Below are 17,642 nucleotides of genomic sequence, written 5' to 3'. Positions count from 1 at the left end.
ACAGCAGTACAACGAAAGCCAGCTATGGGAGAGGATTCCTGGTCACAGCATAAAGCTACAGCAGAGACTCATGCTGTTCTCTTCCCCGCCTCAGCTCAGGATGGAGGACAAGATTGGGAAAGACTGGGCCTGCTGCTGAGAGCTGCCTCCTCGCCACTCTCCAAACAGCCCCATGGGGCCCAAGACTCGGCAGGGAAGAAATGGGGGGAGCGACAAAGGCTGGGATAACTCCTGCGGAGCTGAGAAGTGGAATCAGGTAAAGAAAGAATAAAGGCATCTCTGTCCCCATTCCTCCAATCCTCTGCTGACAATGGCTCAGATGGCTGAAATGATCTGGTTCATTAGGATTTGGCTGAAAGAGACTGGTAGAACAACAGAGCACACCATGAACAACCAAATATTTCCATCTCACTTTTTGATGTAAAATATTAAAGTTTTGAAAGTGAGATATGCTATCACATGAGAGATATTGTTATGCTTTCAGCTGTATCACAGTTAGATAATCCTTCATCTTTTCTCCACCTCAGAAAACCAATCCCTTTTTATCAGTTATAACTTGATGACGATGATAATTTAAAAACATAAAGAGCAATATTAAAATGTGCCCTTTTAGATGGGAATGAAGAATAATTCATAAATAGAAATGCAAAAGAAACCTCAGAGTTGCATTTTCTTATTTCTTATTTTGATATGTATTATCAATTATTATACCTCAATTTTCCTGTTTTTAATTGAACAGAAATATAACTTGCCATAAATGAGATGCCAGTCTAAATAAGTTTAAAAATCTAAATTGATCCAATACTTTTTTTAAATTAAATGCTCTTAAATGGAAACTTGGCTCAGGTTTCTCCATCCTCAAGGGTTTTGATTGACATATCTGTCCTTATAACAGACTATCTAAATCAAGAGGCCTTAACGGAAGTGGCCTCAACTATAACAGTCTTCAAGTGCGACTGTCTGTGCCAGGTGAGCCAAACTCTGGGCTGTTTTGGATGCATCCGGTATTGTAAATAGTGTCAGCTTTTAGAAAACACATAAAAATAAGCATGGGGGAAAAAAAAAAGTGTAATATGTGCGCCTTAGCACTCCAGCATGGGTGAAATCCAGCACTGGAGTATTGCTGCTCAGTTCAAATGGATCAGGCTTTCACCCTATATGATCCAAACTTACAAAAATGTTCCAAAGGATTTTGAAAACACAATATTATGCGACCTTTAACATTTGAGGGCCAAACATCTTATTTTGAAAGGTCAAAAGGATAAAACTGGGAGCACTTGACTACCCTGCCCTACTGTCTTTACACTGGATAGGTAGAGCTGATTCAAAACCTCCACTTTTAAAATCACAGGGCACACCTCAGTGTGCATGTTCTATTCATAAGGCAGCACAAACCTTCTCGCTAGTTTAGTTGTCCTTAATTAAAGCCCTAACATTTTGGGCTTTGCGCCAGAGGTTAAACACCAAAAGAAAGATCAGGGCCTGACTCTCGATGACTCAAACCCTTCACTTGGTGCTAGAGCACTTCAGTACTCTCTTGGCTCTTTTGGCACCGTGAATTTATGACGCAGATTCTGGTACGGCCTCATCCTACCCCTGTCTGAATTAGGCTATTCTCTGAGTTTCTCTCTCTGTGCTTCCTGTGAATCTCAGCAGAAAAGGACAACTATTATGAAGCACATTTGATTGTCACTGAAGTCCTGACACAGGCTGAACAGTTTCAACAGATCAGGTATTCACACAGGCAAATTTATGCCTCCTTTAAGGTACCTTTAAGCAATTAAAGCAACATTAAGGAAATATGGTAGAAGACTCAATTAGAAGTGAATTTCATCACTGGGTGGTTTTTGGGAGATCTGTTTTGGAGTGACTGAAAGGAGAAGGCGTGATTTCAGCGATTTTAGAAAAGGGGACTGTGATGTCAGGAGCATGCAATGCAGCCAGCAACCTTGCAGTGTGATGGGAAGCATTACTTGTTGGAGATGTGCATTCTTTAAAGAATGTTTACACATCATATTCTATTAATTACTTAGTTATTTGTCTTTGTGAGAAGTCAATGCATGGTAGAACACCCACCCAAATGACATGAGGAGCTTCTCTCCATGAGTTCATCACAAGCAGGAAAATATATTGTAAATGCACAGGAAATAGGAAGAACTAGCTGACTGCAGTACTTTTAAGTTTAAGCAAAAATGTCTACTGGGATTATTCAACAAATGAATAGGAAGAGACAATAAACCAAGTTATTTCAAAACAATTACTCAACAAAGATTACTTTTATTTACAGGGAATCTGCAAAAATCACTTCTGTTGTCTGGATATAATGTGAGGGCAGGTGCCAATACTGTTTCTAATCCTTAAATATCTCAGCAGTGCTTCAAGTTCTCAATTTCTGTATGTCTGGTAGCATGTGCTCCACCTACACCATAACCATGAGTCAGAAGAAGTACAATGCTTCACAGCTCAAGCAGGGAGAAACTTTTCCTTGTACATGAACAGCGGGAACACATTTTACTTTTTAATTCCCTATAGCTGTTAAAGGGTGGAAAATATTTTGACTTGTCATTACCCCTTTACCCTTGGCTGGTATATTTCCCTGTTAGGTGAAGAAAGGTTTGAGGTGATAAAAGTTTACTTAAGTAGCCAAGCATAAACTGCATGTTATGTAAAGATTAAAGCGGCAGGGTCAGCACAGGGACAGATGTATCTCAGGCCCACACAGCCGGTTACCTGACAGCCAGTTCTGTCGGAGGTTTGTTTTGTTACAGGTTAATGTTATTCATACTAAACATGCAACATTTAAGTGTGGCTCTGTCTTGGCCTCTCCCGTTCCTTATTGCGCTGCTTGCCGTAGAGGTAATGCCTCCTTGCGTGGGAGGCGAGATTAATTTAATTAATTTACCTGACTGCAATCACGCTATTGCACCCATCTCCAACTGGGATGACCTACGTCATCCCACGTTGTTAGTGGCCCGGGGGCTGTTTGTGCCGTCAAGCTGTGCTAACGAGACGCAGTAGCCTTGTGGTCGAAACCACCACGATACAAACACAAAAGTGTGACCGTAAAGTCACCGGCCTGGGCCCTCTCTCCGCGCTGGGGAAGGCGCCGGTGGCCCCCCGCACCTCCTTGTGCCAGGTAACACGTCCGATCGCAGCTGCCCGGGGCCTTCGCTCCCCGAGGGGCATCCGGCGTGTCCCTGGCTGCTCCGTGCGGTGGCTTCGCGGAGACAAAGGCCACGGGGAGGTGCGGGCAGCGGGACCGGGCGGGAGAGGTGGGGGGGAGGGGGGGGGAAGGAAGGGGGCGACCGGCAGCGGGAACAAAGAAGCAGAAAAAGACCAGAAGAGCAAAGAAAGTTGATACCGGCCCCCGCCGCCCCCTGCCCTGTCCCGGCCGCGCCCCGCGCCCCGCACCCCGCTCCCGCCCGCCCCCGGGACTTTCGCCGGACACAGGCGGCGGCGTGGGGCCGGGGTGAGCTGGCTGCGGAGAACAGGAGGGCCGGGTGCCCCAACCTCCATCCCCCTGCGGAGCCCCGACGCCCGGCTGGGGCTCCGCACTCCTCCATCCCCTCTCGCCTCCTTCCTACTCGGCCCCGCTGGCCCCGCCCCCCCCGGTGCTTCCCTTTAACGCGCGCTCCCGCCGTCGGTTCTTCCCCCTCCTCCCGCCCCATACCGGCGGCGCGCGGCCTCCAATGGCACCTTCGGGCGCGCGCCCGCGCCCCATCCCCGCCCCCCTCCCCCCGCCTGTCACTTTCCCCTCCCGCCCCCTCGCCGAAAGCGCGCGCGCGCGCCCTCCCGCCCCTCCCTCGGCGGCCCGCGAGCGCCTGGGCTAATTGGCTGGCGGGGGCGCGCGCGGCGCTGGCCGGGCGGGCGGGGGCGCGCGCGCGCGCGGAGGCGGTGGCGGCGGGGACGCGCGCGCGGCAGCAGCAGCTTCACTTCTCTTCGGGCGGCGGGGGCAGGAGCGGCGGCGGTGGGAGAAGCAGCAGCAGCGGCCGCCGCTGCCGCTCGGGAGAGTGTGGGGGAAAAGAGGGGCGGTGAAGAGGGCGAGGAGCGCGGAGGAGCGGGCTCATGACTCAGTGAGCGGCTGCAGCCCCTTCCAAGCCCCGCGCCCGGCCGGAGTCGGGGCGACCGCGTCGGATTGTCCCGCAACCTGTACCCGGCACCAGCGAGAGACACAGAGGGACCTGCGCTCGCCTGCAGGTAGCAGCTGTTCCCCTCCGCCCGCCCCGTCCCTCTCGAGGTACACCTCTGCCCCGGCTGAGGTCTCCGGCTGCCTCCCCTCCCCCCGCCAGGCTCCCACCCCCCCCCGTCCCTCGCCATCGCTCCCTCACGGCAGCCCCCCCCCACCCGTTTAACTGCGACCCTCGGTCTCTATCTTTATCTTTCATCTCCCCTCCCCCCTCCGCATCCCCCCCGGCGCTGACTGGTACCCCCTTCTCTCCCACCCCCCCTTGTCATCTTCGGCCGTGCCCTTTCTTAGCAACAGTCCCGTCCGCCCCTCGTCGCCCCTCGCCACCTCAGCATCTCTGCCACCGTTCCCCCCTCCCCCTGGCTCCATCCATCCTCCGGCCATCGCTCCAGCCTCCATTGCTCCTCAGCATCCCCGCACCCCTTCAGCAACTCTTCCGTGTCCATTTGTCCTGCTTGCCCCGCTGCGGGCGGGAGCAGCCCCCACCTCCGCTGCCCCTCCCTGCCCACCCCCGGCCCCACTCCGCGCCCATCGCGTAGTCCCCGCGGCACTCGCTACGTCTTTGGGTCGCTCCAGCGCCGGGGTACCCCCTGCTCCCCCCATCCTTGACCGCGCCTCCCGGAGTGCACTATCCCCACATCCCCCGCCCTCCGCAACGGTGGGCACCCCGGGCCGGAGCCCCTTGGGAGGGGCACTACCCCTCCCCTCCCAGGGAGCTCCCCGGGGAGCCCCCCCTAGCCCGCCTTCCACCCTTCCCTCCTGTGCCCCCGGCGTCTTCCTCTCGCAGTCTCCTCCTCCTGCTCTCCCCGGCTGTCTCCTACTTCTCACCCTGCCCGGCCGGGGGGGTGCGTGTGGCGTTTGGGGATCCCCGGTCCCCCGTCCTCCGCCCCGGTGGTACACTCTGGGTCTCCCCGACGGGTAAATGGCGTGTGTGCCCACCCGCGGCGGTGGGGCCGTGGGAGCCCAGGGCGTCCCTCCGGGTGTCCGTCTCAGAGGTGGACCCTGCCCGGCCAGAAACCGGGCTCCTGCGTCCCCTTCTGTCATGTTTTGGTCGCTTTGCCCTTTACGGTTTCTAATGAAGATGAAGTAAGGCGACTGCTGCTGTTGCTGCTCTTCGTGGATCCTGCAGAAATGTTCAATTTATCTTGGCTTATAGGAAATTAAGACCGCTTTAGAAAGACATCATCACTAACTGTGCCGCCCTTGGGACCCATCTGGACGTTGCCAGGATCTCTCTTTCCCAACTGCTGCTTTTTGTTTTTGTTTTGTCTTGTTTTGGTTTTTTTTTTTTTTTCAGGGGTGGTGGTGGTTGGTTTTTTGTTGTTGTACATTGTTTGGGTTTTTTTGTTTGTTTGTTTCTTTCCTTTTGAGGAGGCATATGAAAGTGCACGTGGATATATATGACAGAAGCAGTATCTTTTGGGCACTTCACCAAGAACTGATAGTTGTAGTTACACTTGTAATCTGTGTCTCTGCTGAATCATCTGACGTGAAGGGAGAGACTTTAAAGTCCACTTTCACTCCTTCCTCTGCCCCCTCTGCTCATTTTTCTCAGCACAACAGCAGGGAGGTTAGCAACCCTTGTCTGAATGTAGAATAGCCTGGCAGCCGGGGACCTGGACATCGCGTGTCTTTCCTCTTGCTCCATGTGACAGTTGAAAACACGCATAGCTGTCCACATTCAAGGAGTATCTTGTGTTTGTCTGTGTTCCTGGCAGTGAAATGTTTTCATAACAATGCCATCCCCTCAGTTGATTTCTTTTTCCTCATTCTTTATTTATTCATGTGTTTGTTTGTCTTTAATCGTGTTTGAAGTGTCTGACTTTAGGCCGTTTAAAACATACTTTTACCACGATACCGGGCATACCTTGAACTGTGCAAAATTCCTAAAATTGCAGATACTGTGAGGAGAGGGCATGGAAAGAACTGCCTGGATGTCAGAAAGGGTAGCAGAGAGAGAAGAAGAGAATAAAAGAACCCAAGAAACTAGACAGGCATCAAATGACAGATTTAAGCATTTTCCTGTTGTAAATGCTGGAATTACATATGCAGTAATTATATGCTCTGGGCTACTGTTATGGTGTTTGTCTGCTGGGCAGTAGCCTGAATTTATGAAGTGAATACAGTTGTTTTTGAATAATAGTAATATTTATATCTAAAATTATTCACAAAGTTGTCCTATGCATATAAGCTTTATTAAATATGCTCTTAACTTTCTGGCCTGCCATGTTAAAGCCTATGTACATTGTGAAGAGAATTTTTCTCTTTAAAATTAGATGTATTAAGCAAAGATCAGAACTAAAATCTAGAGTAAACAAAGGCCATCAAAACTATAACGAGATGAGATTGTATTTTAGCTGTATGTAGAAGCAAAGAAAATTGGTTACCTACTACCTAAATTGTATTATAGTTATTAAATGTATATTTTGACTTGTCAGGATACTTTTGTGGTTTATTACCTCTAAATCTTTTGTTGCTTTTATCTTAGAACCTGACAACTAGGATGTAAATATCTAAACGTTAACCTGTGTAAATATATGAATTATGTTGAATATAAGGTTGTAGTTCTACTGTAGGAAATTGTTCTCTAAGAACAAACGATTTTTTTGTGTTTTAATTTTAGGATGCAAACTATGTGTTATTTCAGTTCATTAAATGAGCAGGCTAGGTGTTGTTTTATATATGAAATTTATACATGAAAATATATTTATAAAATATTGTTTTCCATAATAAAAACCGAAAATAGACCTCCAGCTGATTATGGGAAACCTAGTCCCATATCCACCACTTGCTATTACTTGCTATTTCTTTTACCATTTTGAAGGGATGCCATACTTCCCTATTTCCTTTTCACTATATCTTCATAAATTAGACAAAAAAAGATCTAATTCCTCCTGAAGTTAGTTGAATTCTGTCAATAATGCCTGAAAATATTAGTTCTTCCACTCCACCATGTGTACTAATTGATAGAATTAGATCTTGGTAAGGCTTTTGCAGAATAGGAGTAAATTTACTTTCTTACAGGCACCTGTAACTAGAACACTTACAGCCTTCTTAAAAAGTGTCCTTTTCAACATAACCCTGTTGGCATTGATCTTACTTTACCTTTGCTGTCTCTTTCCATAAATATGCAGAGGCAGATGAACTTTGTTTAATCCACTGATTGAGCATGGTTGAATCTGAGCCTGCAATCTCATTATTCTCCCTTGAGAGAGTATTAAAACATATAATAGTCAAGGTGAATAGTTTTGTTCTTAATTGTGATAGTGTCTGTGCAAGCCAAAGTTCACAGCAATTTAGAACTCTTTGTATGAAAGAGCAAATTCTTTATTCAGACAGATTTGATCAGAAAACCACCCAGATATAAGGGGATTGTGTGGGTGTAAGCAACTAACGTTTGGGCCTGTGTGCTTTGAAGGTGCCTCTTTTATTAAAATCTCTAGAAGAGGATATATAAAATATGTATATAAACTACAAGTTTGGAATTAAAGGAAAGACCTCCTGGGTTTGGGTTGGTTGGGGTTTTTTTGTGAAATTTTCTGACACTCATTGCCACCACGTATGCTAATTCAGTGAGTTTTTTGTGGACATCTGCCCTTCATTAGAACAGTTTGAGAAATCACGACAGCTGTAACAGTGGGCTTGTAATTCCTCATTTGTCGGCATATTATTATATTATTTAAAATGAAGGAAGAGATGAAAATAGCTAACTAGTATCAGAAGTGTACCAATAAAGCATTAACTTGACTACTGAAATATACTGAGATTTCTTGTCACTTCTGTTCTCTGACACCTTTGTTACCTCATGTTACCTGGACAGAATTTGTCAGGAAAAATCTTATTTATATCCTTTACCAGCATGCTTACCACTCTAGAACACACCGTTTTAGTAAATACAAACAGTCCTGTGTTAGTGCCTTTTGGTTCTGTTAATGTTTCCATTGAGCATGCCAAGATGAGGATTTTGTAATGTGGAAACCCACATTATAGGCTTGGAATGAGTCCACAGATTTATTTCATACGGGATGACAGAGAGTCTTAAGACAGTAATAGCTCCCAGTTTTTAACAAACTATGTTAGATTTGAACCAGCAGCATAGTGATGAGATAGTTAACTCATTATATTGCTGGGCAGTTGAAAAATACCACTTACAGTGAATGGTATTATGCTTGCAGAATTGTATTTCCCGCATAACTACAATAACTTAAGTTTTTCATACATACAAGTGTTTATTTTTCATTTGACATGGGGTTTAAAATGACCAACTCCTGAATTATTGTTAAGACGCTTATGGTGAAGCTCTTCAGCACAAAGATTACTGAAGTACTGTAACACAAGCATTATGTATTAAGACATAAACGTAAATCTTGTGTGTTATTTCCTTAAGGCTTGTAAGAAATACTATCTGGCAGTTTCTTCTGAAAAAGCTAACTTTTGTTGGTTTTTTGTTCAGAGCAGCATCTGCCATGTCTACAGAGGGGCAGAGAGCTGATGATAGTCCAAGCACAAGTGGAGGCAGCTCTGATGGAGATCAGCGTGAAGGTGTTCAGCAGGAGCAAGAAAGGGAGCAAGTTCAACCCAAGAAAAAAGAGGGCAAAATATCAAGCAAAACAGCTGCTAAACTGTCAACTAGTGCTAAAAGGTACAGTGTTCCTTCTGGCTGTTTATTTTCCTTTCTCTTTTTTTTTTTTTTTTTTTCCAGCGGACCATCAGTTGTGTGTATTGACTCAGTATATTCATTTTTTTATTGTTTTATTATAACACTACTGTGTCAGTGTAATAGCCTTTTGAGGCTGGTCACAATAATGAGACCTGTATACTTTCTTCGTTTCTCTGACAGATTGGCTCTTTCACATGGTTTTAATAGTAGCTTGCATGATAAAAGCTGACATTTTTTTATTGCTAGTAAAACTCAGACAGTTTTGTAGCCTTATAAAATATATCTCTGTATGTGTATGTATGACTGATGTTGAAACTTGTCAGTGTAACTTACAGTTAATTAACCATAAACGTTTCAGACAGTTCAGTAACTCAGCATGTTAGGACTACCGTAATACCTATTGCTCTAAAGTGCTGCGTTTCTTTTTCCCAGATGGTCAGGTCAGAAATATTTGAGTGAACAACAAATGCATGTTGGTTTCATTACCTTAAACTGTGGTCTGTTTTAATACCCATTTCTTTTCCTTCTCTTTTCTGCCTGATTGGAAAGGTGGGTTTGTAGAACAGCTATTTAAATTATTATATGCTATCATGTCAATTTCCAGATAACAATTGTCTTGCTCAGACCAGACAGAAGGAATTTACAGCTTAGTGTTGCTCCATTAGTCCACGTAGGGGTGTTAGTCTAGGCAGCGTAATTCAAATTGGATTATAGTGACTGAAGTTAAAAAGCACTTTTAAGATAATCTGACAAGTGACCAATTCTGCAGACTATCCTGATGCAGAATTCCTAGATTCTGTTTCTTTGTTCATTCAAGGCCGTGTAAACTACAAGAAAAAACACTGGAGCTGTACCACTATGGTGCTGTGGTAAAGGAGAAGCATCACAGTCCTATAGCCATAATTTATAAGATAAGCATGTAGTAGGAGTCTGTAAGCACCATTATATGGACCTGTGTGTACATCTCTACAGGATTCAAATCTTTGTCTTGGCTTAATCTGTCCCTTACCATTTACACACTTTATTGACCTGAAGTCTCTTTTGTCTTTCCAGTGAGGTATTTTCATGCACGTTCCTCACAGCTAGCCTATGTGAGGACTGTGGTGAAATGCTTTCTGAAGACCCATTCCTGCTATTAGGAGATTACCTAGTCATATTGCTTACAGGATGTCCAACAAAGCTTGCCCATATTTCTTTTTATGACTAAAAGGAGAAAAAACCACCCAGCTTTCATTTCAGACCATGATGTTATTCATGTAGTTAATCCTCACAGCCGTTAGAGTTTCTGGCCTTCTTCTGTTTCGTCTGCTTCCTGCCATTGTTACTTTTTTAGTATTGGGAGTATTGGTCTAGTCGTAACATTTACGGTCATAAAAAACAGGTTTTAACATCTTCAGAAAACTTCTGAACTTTGTATGATGCCTAATGTAATGATGCCACAATTCTGACAAGGGCCTGTGGACACTATCCTATTAAAAAATTAATAATGATATGTCAGAAATTGGTCTATTAATCTTAGCTTTGTATCTTCAAAGCTTAGAGCTTTTATCAACATGCATTTCACAGTGATAAAATTACTTAAACCTTTTAAAGTTTAATCATATCTGCTTGTGGTTCTGCTGAAACTAATTATGCCAGTTGCTGACATCAGTACGTTTACCAGTTAGACTCTAAAGGCAGTTTTACATGTCTACTAATATTGAAGAACAGCCTTTGATTATGCATTTTAAAAGCTGAGATGACTTATAAGAGTTCTGTAGATATGTGCACAATAAATAATATTTTTGAAAAAATGTATTTTATAAGTGCTGGTTGTCATAGCACTTTGTGGAAGGATCACAGCAACATAGCTTGTACATTAATAGGGTTTTTTCTTTTTTTTTTTTTTTTCCTAGTATTCAGTAGTTTGTCATTGTGTTAGAATTAGGATTATATTTCTATAAACAATCTGGTCAGGTTTTCATATTACAGGTTTTGTTTCTTTGCTTTTTAATTAAAATCAGTAATGACTCAAGAAAGGAAAATTAGAAATTAAAGTAGAGGATAGAAAGGAGAGGAGTAAAATGAAGGAAGGAAAAATGACAGAGTCTTCAATATAAGTATTACAGAAACTGTCTATATAAAATATCTTCATAGTAATATTATTTTTTTTGTTCATTAGAAATTAAAAACAGTGCAGGAATAAGGCTATACTCCGTCAATGGAATGTTGTTCTTGACCAGGTTAAAAAAGTAATCTTTTAAAAACTGAAATAAATTGAAGTAATTCAGCTCTCCTGTTGAAAAAAAAAAAGACTGAATATATGCTTAGTGACTTTTTCCTCTTCCAACTTTTGAATTCTGTGGGTTTATATGGCACTACTTTAAAGTCACAATAATCTTCACTTAAGTGTTTCACTATGCAATTCCTTCTAATAACTCTGTTACAGCTAAAGGACTAAACTCTGCTAAAATCAGTAAAAACCCCAAACAGCAGAGCGCAGTGCAGTTGCGGCTTTGGTCAAGATTCCTTAATTCCCATTTAGAGCAGAGAACACCAGCAAGTTAAGCTGAAGTCACAGACTATGGACTTGATTCTAAGCAGGGTTTGGAAGTCACGTTTTCTCACTTGAAAAGCCTTTCTGCGCATATGGAATTGTAGTCACAGTATTTTTGGATTACATTATGATACCTACTGTATGTCTTGGATTACAATGAGGATTTGTGCCTCTGTATTTGGAATACTTCTGTTCTGCCTTATATTTGTATATTTATGGAGTCAATTAGATCTAAAACATTTTCAGTAGTATTAGGTTTTATATAAATCAAGCTTTAGCAGTGTGCTGACTATCACTGGTGTAAGAGTAAACTGCTACCATGTCTTATGTATGAATATACTACTCCAGCAATGTACTGCTTTTCAAAATGGTCTGATTATAGAGGCTACATGAAACCGCTTGCATTCATATTATATTACAGTAAGATTTTTGGTTTTAAGATACGGAGTTTCTTCTGTTAGCATCAGTACAGATGGCATCAAGAAGGCAGAGTGCCATCACATGCTGTCCTTTCTCTGTCAATACTTTTAGGGCTAGCTGCTACACACGTGTAATAGCTTACAGCATATGTCGTGCAGCGTACCGGTCCTTCAATTTTCCTCGCCCAGAGGGCATCGCCTTAAAAAACAACCTTTCTTACCTAACATGTCAAGATTGAGAAACTCGCTGCATATCACAATTACAGTTCAGACATGGAATTGAATTGCTGTCCTTGAAAACAGCAGGCATCTTGTTACCTCTTAAGTAGCAAATCTTAGCATGACCTTTGGATTGAGAGAAGTGTAACCATTCTTGGCTGACATAGTAGCTCAACAAATAAATGTATTGTTTTGCTTGGCTCCTGAAGTTGATAGTTGAAAATCTGTCAACCTTTTTGTCCAGGCGTGGAATTTTTTAATAAATATCTGTGCCCACAGTGAATTGTGAACTTTAAAACTTTAGTTGCATTTTTTTATTTTCTTTATTGAAATAAGTTACAACCTTAAGGAGTAGCAAATAGGTAATGGATTACATTTGTTTGAAATTCAACAAAACAAAAATGAACTTCTCCCCTCCCCTTTTTTTCCTCTGAGAAATGTAGCACAGCACTATTTTCAAGGAATCTGGGCATTATATTTAACATGTTAAATAGGATGACAAAATATGGAGTGCTTTTTCTTGTGAGAAATATCCTTGTCATTTATTGTGCATGTAGTATGGAGGCGAGAACATTTCTTTTCCTCCAGCATGAAACTAACCATCTTTAGATCAATTTCCTGCTCAGTCACAGTTCATGTAAGATTGCAATACATACCAGTGATCGCATTTTTTAGTATTTTCTAAATAGCATATTCTTCCATATGGATTATTGGTTCACCTGGCTTTTATGGGTAACGAGGCATGTATTTTAGAAAAGTAGATGTGGTAGAAATAGCTTATTGTCATACAGTCCTTTATTTTGCTTCTTTTCCTATTAATCTTATTGGGAAATCCTCTGACATGTTCAGTTCTCTCTTAGCTTTAGAGAACTCTGACCGTTTCATGAAGGAAACAACACACAGTCCCCCTAGGCTTGGAAAAGCAGTAAATATATGTCTCCAAGAATTAATAATATTTGAAATGCACAATGTACTTCATGCTTCTGAATTTAGGGGTAGATTAACCTTTGCACTATTACTGGAAGGCAACTGTGTTTGTTCCTTTCTGTTAGTAAAATGGAGGGGAAAAATATTTTAATATGTGTATATATATATATATATTTATATATACAAGAAAGAGAGGGGTCAAATGACTTCTTTAAGATCAAAAAAAGAGTATCAGATCTGACATTGCAAATTAAATGTCTCATGTGTACAGCCCAGGGCTTTGATTACTAGCAAGGGTTTCTCCTCCTGCTGTCACCCCACTCCCCAATATATAATAAACCAGTATGTGATTAGTTTAAATATAAACTGGATTTTACTTTAGAGTCCTTTTTCCCCTCTGACATAGCTAAACATAACTGTACTGAGGCAGAAAATCCAAAGAAAGAGATGCCAGAAAGGACCCTGCAAAAAAATGTTTTGTTGCCAGAGGCTGCATATTCTCGTGGTAAACCCTCTGTGGTCAGTGAAGGAAATGAGGCACATCCTCTCCTGTGCCAGATTCTGAGAGCAGCTCAATGGAGATACGAAACAAGTGCCAGAGCAGTGGAATAACTTGTGCAGACAAAGGCCAGCTTGTACATTGGAGGTCTCTATCAGTGCAAAGCTCTCTGGGATGTTGTCTGATGATTTAATTGTAACTTTGAATGCTGTGACATGTGAACAAGCTATTGCGTGTCAGCTGCTCTCCAGAAACTGTTTATGAATGTGCTCTCAGCATGAATGCAAGGTAAATTAAGGTTGCAACAAAAGAGGTTGTAAGGTGTATATATTAATTTTAGTGTGGGGTGCCACAGAATAGAAGAATAAATACAGACAACTTGCTGAGAAGCAACTGATGGACAGTATCACATTAATAGGTTGTATCTTGTTTGTATAAAAATAATAATGAATTAAACATCTCTTTATCTTAGATACTTGCAAAAGCAATTAGGACTTTTGAACATAAATAGAAAGTACCATCTGATCAATTATTGCATGAAGCAGAAAGGTGTTTTGTTCTTGTTTGCTCAATCACATTAAAAGCTTGATAATGGGGCATTTTAGTGCTCTTGGCATTAGAAGTTAGAAATTTTGAGTTGAACTAGAACAGAGGGAGAAAAGGAGAGAGCCCTATACTCTTCTGTTTTCTGAATGGAATGGACATGCGTTAGGAGTTAGGAGGAAGAATGGGAGGTTTTTTATCTAGGATTTAAGCTACACTTGTCAATCCATTCTTGATGTGTCTCAGACTCATTGTAACTCAATGAAATATTAACTGCTCTTACTACTATATGTAAAGCAAAGGAATAATCCTTGAGTCTAGGAAGTTTAAAGCCATCATTCTATAACTTCTTAAAAGGCAGAAAAAGCAGAACAATCCATAAAACATGAAATTGAGAGAAATTCCATTCTACCTAGGTTTCCCATTATTTGAATTTGTGATAGTGTAAACTTAAAAAACACAGTAGAAATTTGAAATATTCAGGAAAAAAAATTAAAGCATTTCCTACATTTGTAAGTTCTCCTTTCTAAAGTGGGATTATTAAAATAGAGTAACTTTTTAAAAGCAACATGTTTGTTGTGCTTAGGCTTCACTAATCAGATTTTCCCTTTTAAAAAATGTGGTGGATTTTCAGTGTCACTACAATATATTGCTGCAAATATTGATTAAGCAGCCTGTGCCTGTATTTTTACAGGAAAGGAATGTTATTTATTGGGGAAATTCTATATACTGGAGATGTAAATATTTCAATGAGTAGAAAAAGCAAATAAACATTGAATTTCTCCCCCTCTACAGGAGTATCTAGTGTGTGTGTATGTAGGATTGGGATACATAGAAGAAAAGCTAAACATCTGAAAGAGTGTTTTTATTTTTACAACATAACAGCTGATCTAATAAGCCGTTATTACCTCTGCCTTCAAATCTTGCCCACGTTTGTCCTAATTATTTCAGAATGAGAATGATAAAGGATTGGAGTTTCTGGTTCAGGCCAGTTCCTCTGCTGCCTTTGGTTCATTTATTCATTATAGCCATAAAATCAACTCAGAGTGGCATAAGGGGAATTTCGATAGTGGCTGTGAGACTCCTTAGCATGTAAGATTGTATTGGGATCTTAACATTATATAGAGATTAAACTCCTCATTTTTATGTTATGTATGCCAATATAACTGAATATTTGTTTTGATAAACCATTTTCTTGGCCTGTAGTTATGTGCAAAATGGGTGGTCGTAATTTTTAACAAGATTTGTGTATACTTAAGGTCAGGCCTGAACTTTGGGGTTGTGGCTTGAGCATGTGTCTCAGGAATTTGAGTGGTATTATCGTGCAGGTTTTCTTTCTTAGTGTAGGGAATTACAGGAACAGCAATGTGCTCCTATACATGAAATCTTGTGAAGGAGAAGGGAAGAAGAAAATGCTGAGGGTGCACTGAATAGTTTTTCGTCTCCTGCTTTTAAATGTTTGTGTTTTTGCACTGAAGTAGCCTATAAAAAAAATTGGGCGTAGTTTATAGGGAAGGTGGCCTTTGCAATCCTGCTTACGGCATCATCCTCTGGCAAGTCTTTGGGAACTGTAAACTCTTACAAGTTCCTTTGGGAACCCTGCAAACTCCTACTCTGCAAGTTTAAATTTCTGCAGAGGGGAAGGTACTGGCTATTATGCAGTTACTGGTATAAAGAAAAAGAGCCCATATTGCCAGATGTGGCAGAGATCAGGCATTGAAGGACTTGGCATAGGAGCATCAGCCTGGGAATACCCAGAAATTCTTAACAATTATTCTGCCTGGAGGAACAGCTCCGGCAGGATACCTGTAACAAGTACAGCACTTCTGGGATCTGTACCTGACCTGCCCACCAGCTTCACGTCTTCATCACTGACCTGGAGGATATGGCAGAGTGTCCTCTCAAGTTTGCAGATGACACCAAGTTAAGGGGAGCAGGTGGTACAGGCAGGGGCAGTACTATTGCACAGAGGGACGTCACCAGCCTGCAAGGGTGGTTGGATGGGGAACTTGTGAAATTCAACAAGGAGAAACACAACATCATGCATGAGGGACGGACTAAACCCTTGTAACAATACCAGCTGGGGAGCAGCTCTGCTGAGAAAGACATGGGAACTCTGGCGGACAGCAAGCTCAACATGAGGCAGCAACAAAGGCTGATAGCCTCCAGGGCTGTGTTAGCAGGACCATAGTCAGTAGGTGCAGGAAAGTGATTTATCTGCCTTCACTCAGCTCTCATTAGACTGCATCTGGAATAATGAGTACCCGGTATTGGGCCCCCCAGTACACAGAAGACACAGTTCGGACCAAGTCCAGTGACAGGTCTCCAGCCTGTCCAGGGAGCTGGAGCACTTCCCTTTGAGGATGGACTTTGCGAGGGCCTGATAGCAGCCCCAAAATACCTAGGAGGACATTATGGAGAAGACTGGAATAGGCTCTTTCCAAAAGGGTGATAGACAACCTATGAAGTTGGGTTTTTTGCCCTGCCAATACAAGGTGTATTAAGCTAAATAATCTGGGGAGCAAGAGCTATGAGGAATATAGTCAGAGGGGAAATAGAGAAGGAGGTTATACAGGACATTTAATTGTTGTGTGGGTGAATAAAGGAGCTGAGTACCCTGACCTGTAGAAAAAGGGGGATTTTCTAGGTGGCTGCTCATGGCGTAACTTGTCCCAGATTGGAGGCTTGTTTTTCAGAAAATATTTGATTTTTATTTCAATATTCTCGTGAGTGGTTTCATGAAACCTTATATCATCAGGTTTCTATCAGAAATAGTAAGTATTACATTTTATTATTATTGATTGCTGTAGAAATGTTTATAAACTTGAAAGAAATATATTGAAAAAGAGTCCTGATAATGTATTTTTTTTTCTCTTAAGAATTCAGAAAGAACTTGCAGAAATTACATTAGATCCTCCTCCAAACTGTAGGTAAGTTCACCTGGATTTTATTAATCTAGAATGTGGAAACGGAATATATGGAATTACGGAAATTGCATAGAGGACTGGGGTAAATTTTAGCTACTCCTTTATGCTGATTACTTAGTAATTTTGGAATAAAAGCTTGTAGATAACACGTGTTTGCCCATGTACAAGGAGTTGATATGATATACTTTCTGTAATGGTGAAAACTGATGAGCATTATCATGCATTAATACATACAGGGTGAAAAAAATCAAATCACCCTTCTTTTGAGGAATTAAATCAATAGCATTTTGTTTGATTCTGTAAAATGTAATCTTGGTGGCAGTTGCTGGTATGTTTGATTCCTTTTTGTTGCAAATTGTTAACACACTGTGAATATAATGGAGAAAGAAAAATGTTACAGGCACAAAGTATTACTAATCTCTGACTGTGTTTCTGGTGATCAATTACAATATTCAGTGGAAACTTCCTGAAATAGAATATATCATTGCATAGCCTTTCTAATAATGACTTTGTGCTTGTGTGGATTTGTTGGTTTGTTTGGTTTTTGTCAGGTATGTTTACTTTTGGTGTGTTTAAAAATGGCTTTGAAATGAATAATGAGGGAAGCCTAGAAACCCTGGCTGCCCAGTGGCTAGGGAGATATATAGTTGTTTTCTGATGGCTGTCTCGGGCTTCTTCTCTGTCAGCCTGACGTGTGGTCAGTGCTGGAGCTTGGCCAGAGCTGCT

The 17,642-nt window shown here is 42.0% G+C and overlaps 1 protein-coding gene across 4 annotated transcripts in view; it reads left to right on the top strand.

The window, feature by feature from the left end:
* Positions 1 to 3,924: 3,924 nt before the first annotated feature.
* The window catches only part of LOC136098030 (ubiquitin-conjugating enzyme E2 E2), a 208,639-nt gene continuing 194,921 nt past the window's right edge, over positions 3,925 to 17,642 (top strand). Inside the window, exons 1-3 of one of the 4 annotated variants that reach the window (XM_065831054.2) lie at positions 3,927 to 4,197; positions 8,645 to 8,828; positions 16,869 to 16,919. In XM_065831054.2, the coding sequence (XP_065687126.1) occupies positions 8,653 to 8,828; positions 16,869 to 16,919 (227 nt within the window). In that variant the 5' untranslated portion in view covers positions 3,927 to 4,197; positions 8,645 to 8,652. Of the gene's footprint in view, positions 4,238 to 8,639; positions 8,829 to 16,868; positions 16,920 to 17,642 lie in introns of all 4 variants that reach the window. The other 3 variants (XM_065831053.2, XM_065831051.2, XM_071804955.1) reach the window with 3 other exon arrangements.

This window comes from Patagioenas fasciata, chromosome 2 (assembly GCF_037038585.1).
Source record: "Patagioenas fasciata isolate bPatFas1 chromosome 2, bPatFas1.hap1, whole genome shotgun sequence".
Classification (NCBI taxonomy): Eukaryota; Metazoa; Chordata; class Aves; order Columbiformes; family Columbidae; genus Patagioenas; species Patagioenas fasciata.
The sequence above is the reverse complement of the archived record's forward strand: the minus strand, read 5'-3'. Positions and strand labels throughout refer to the sequence as shown.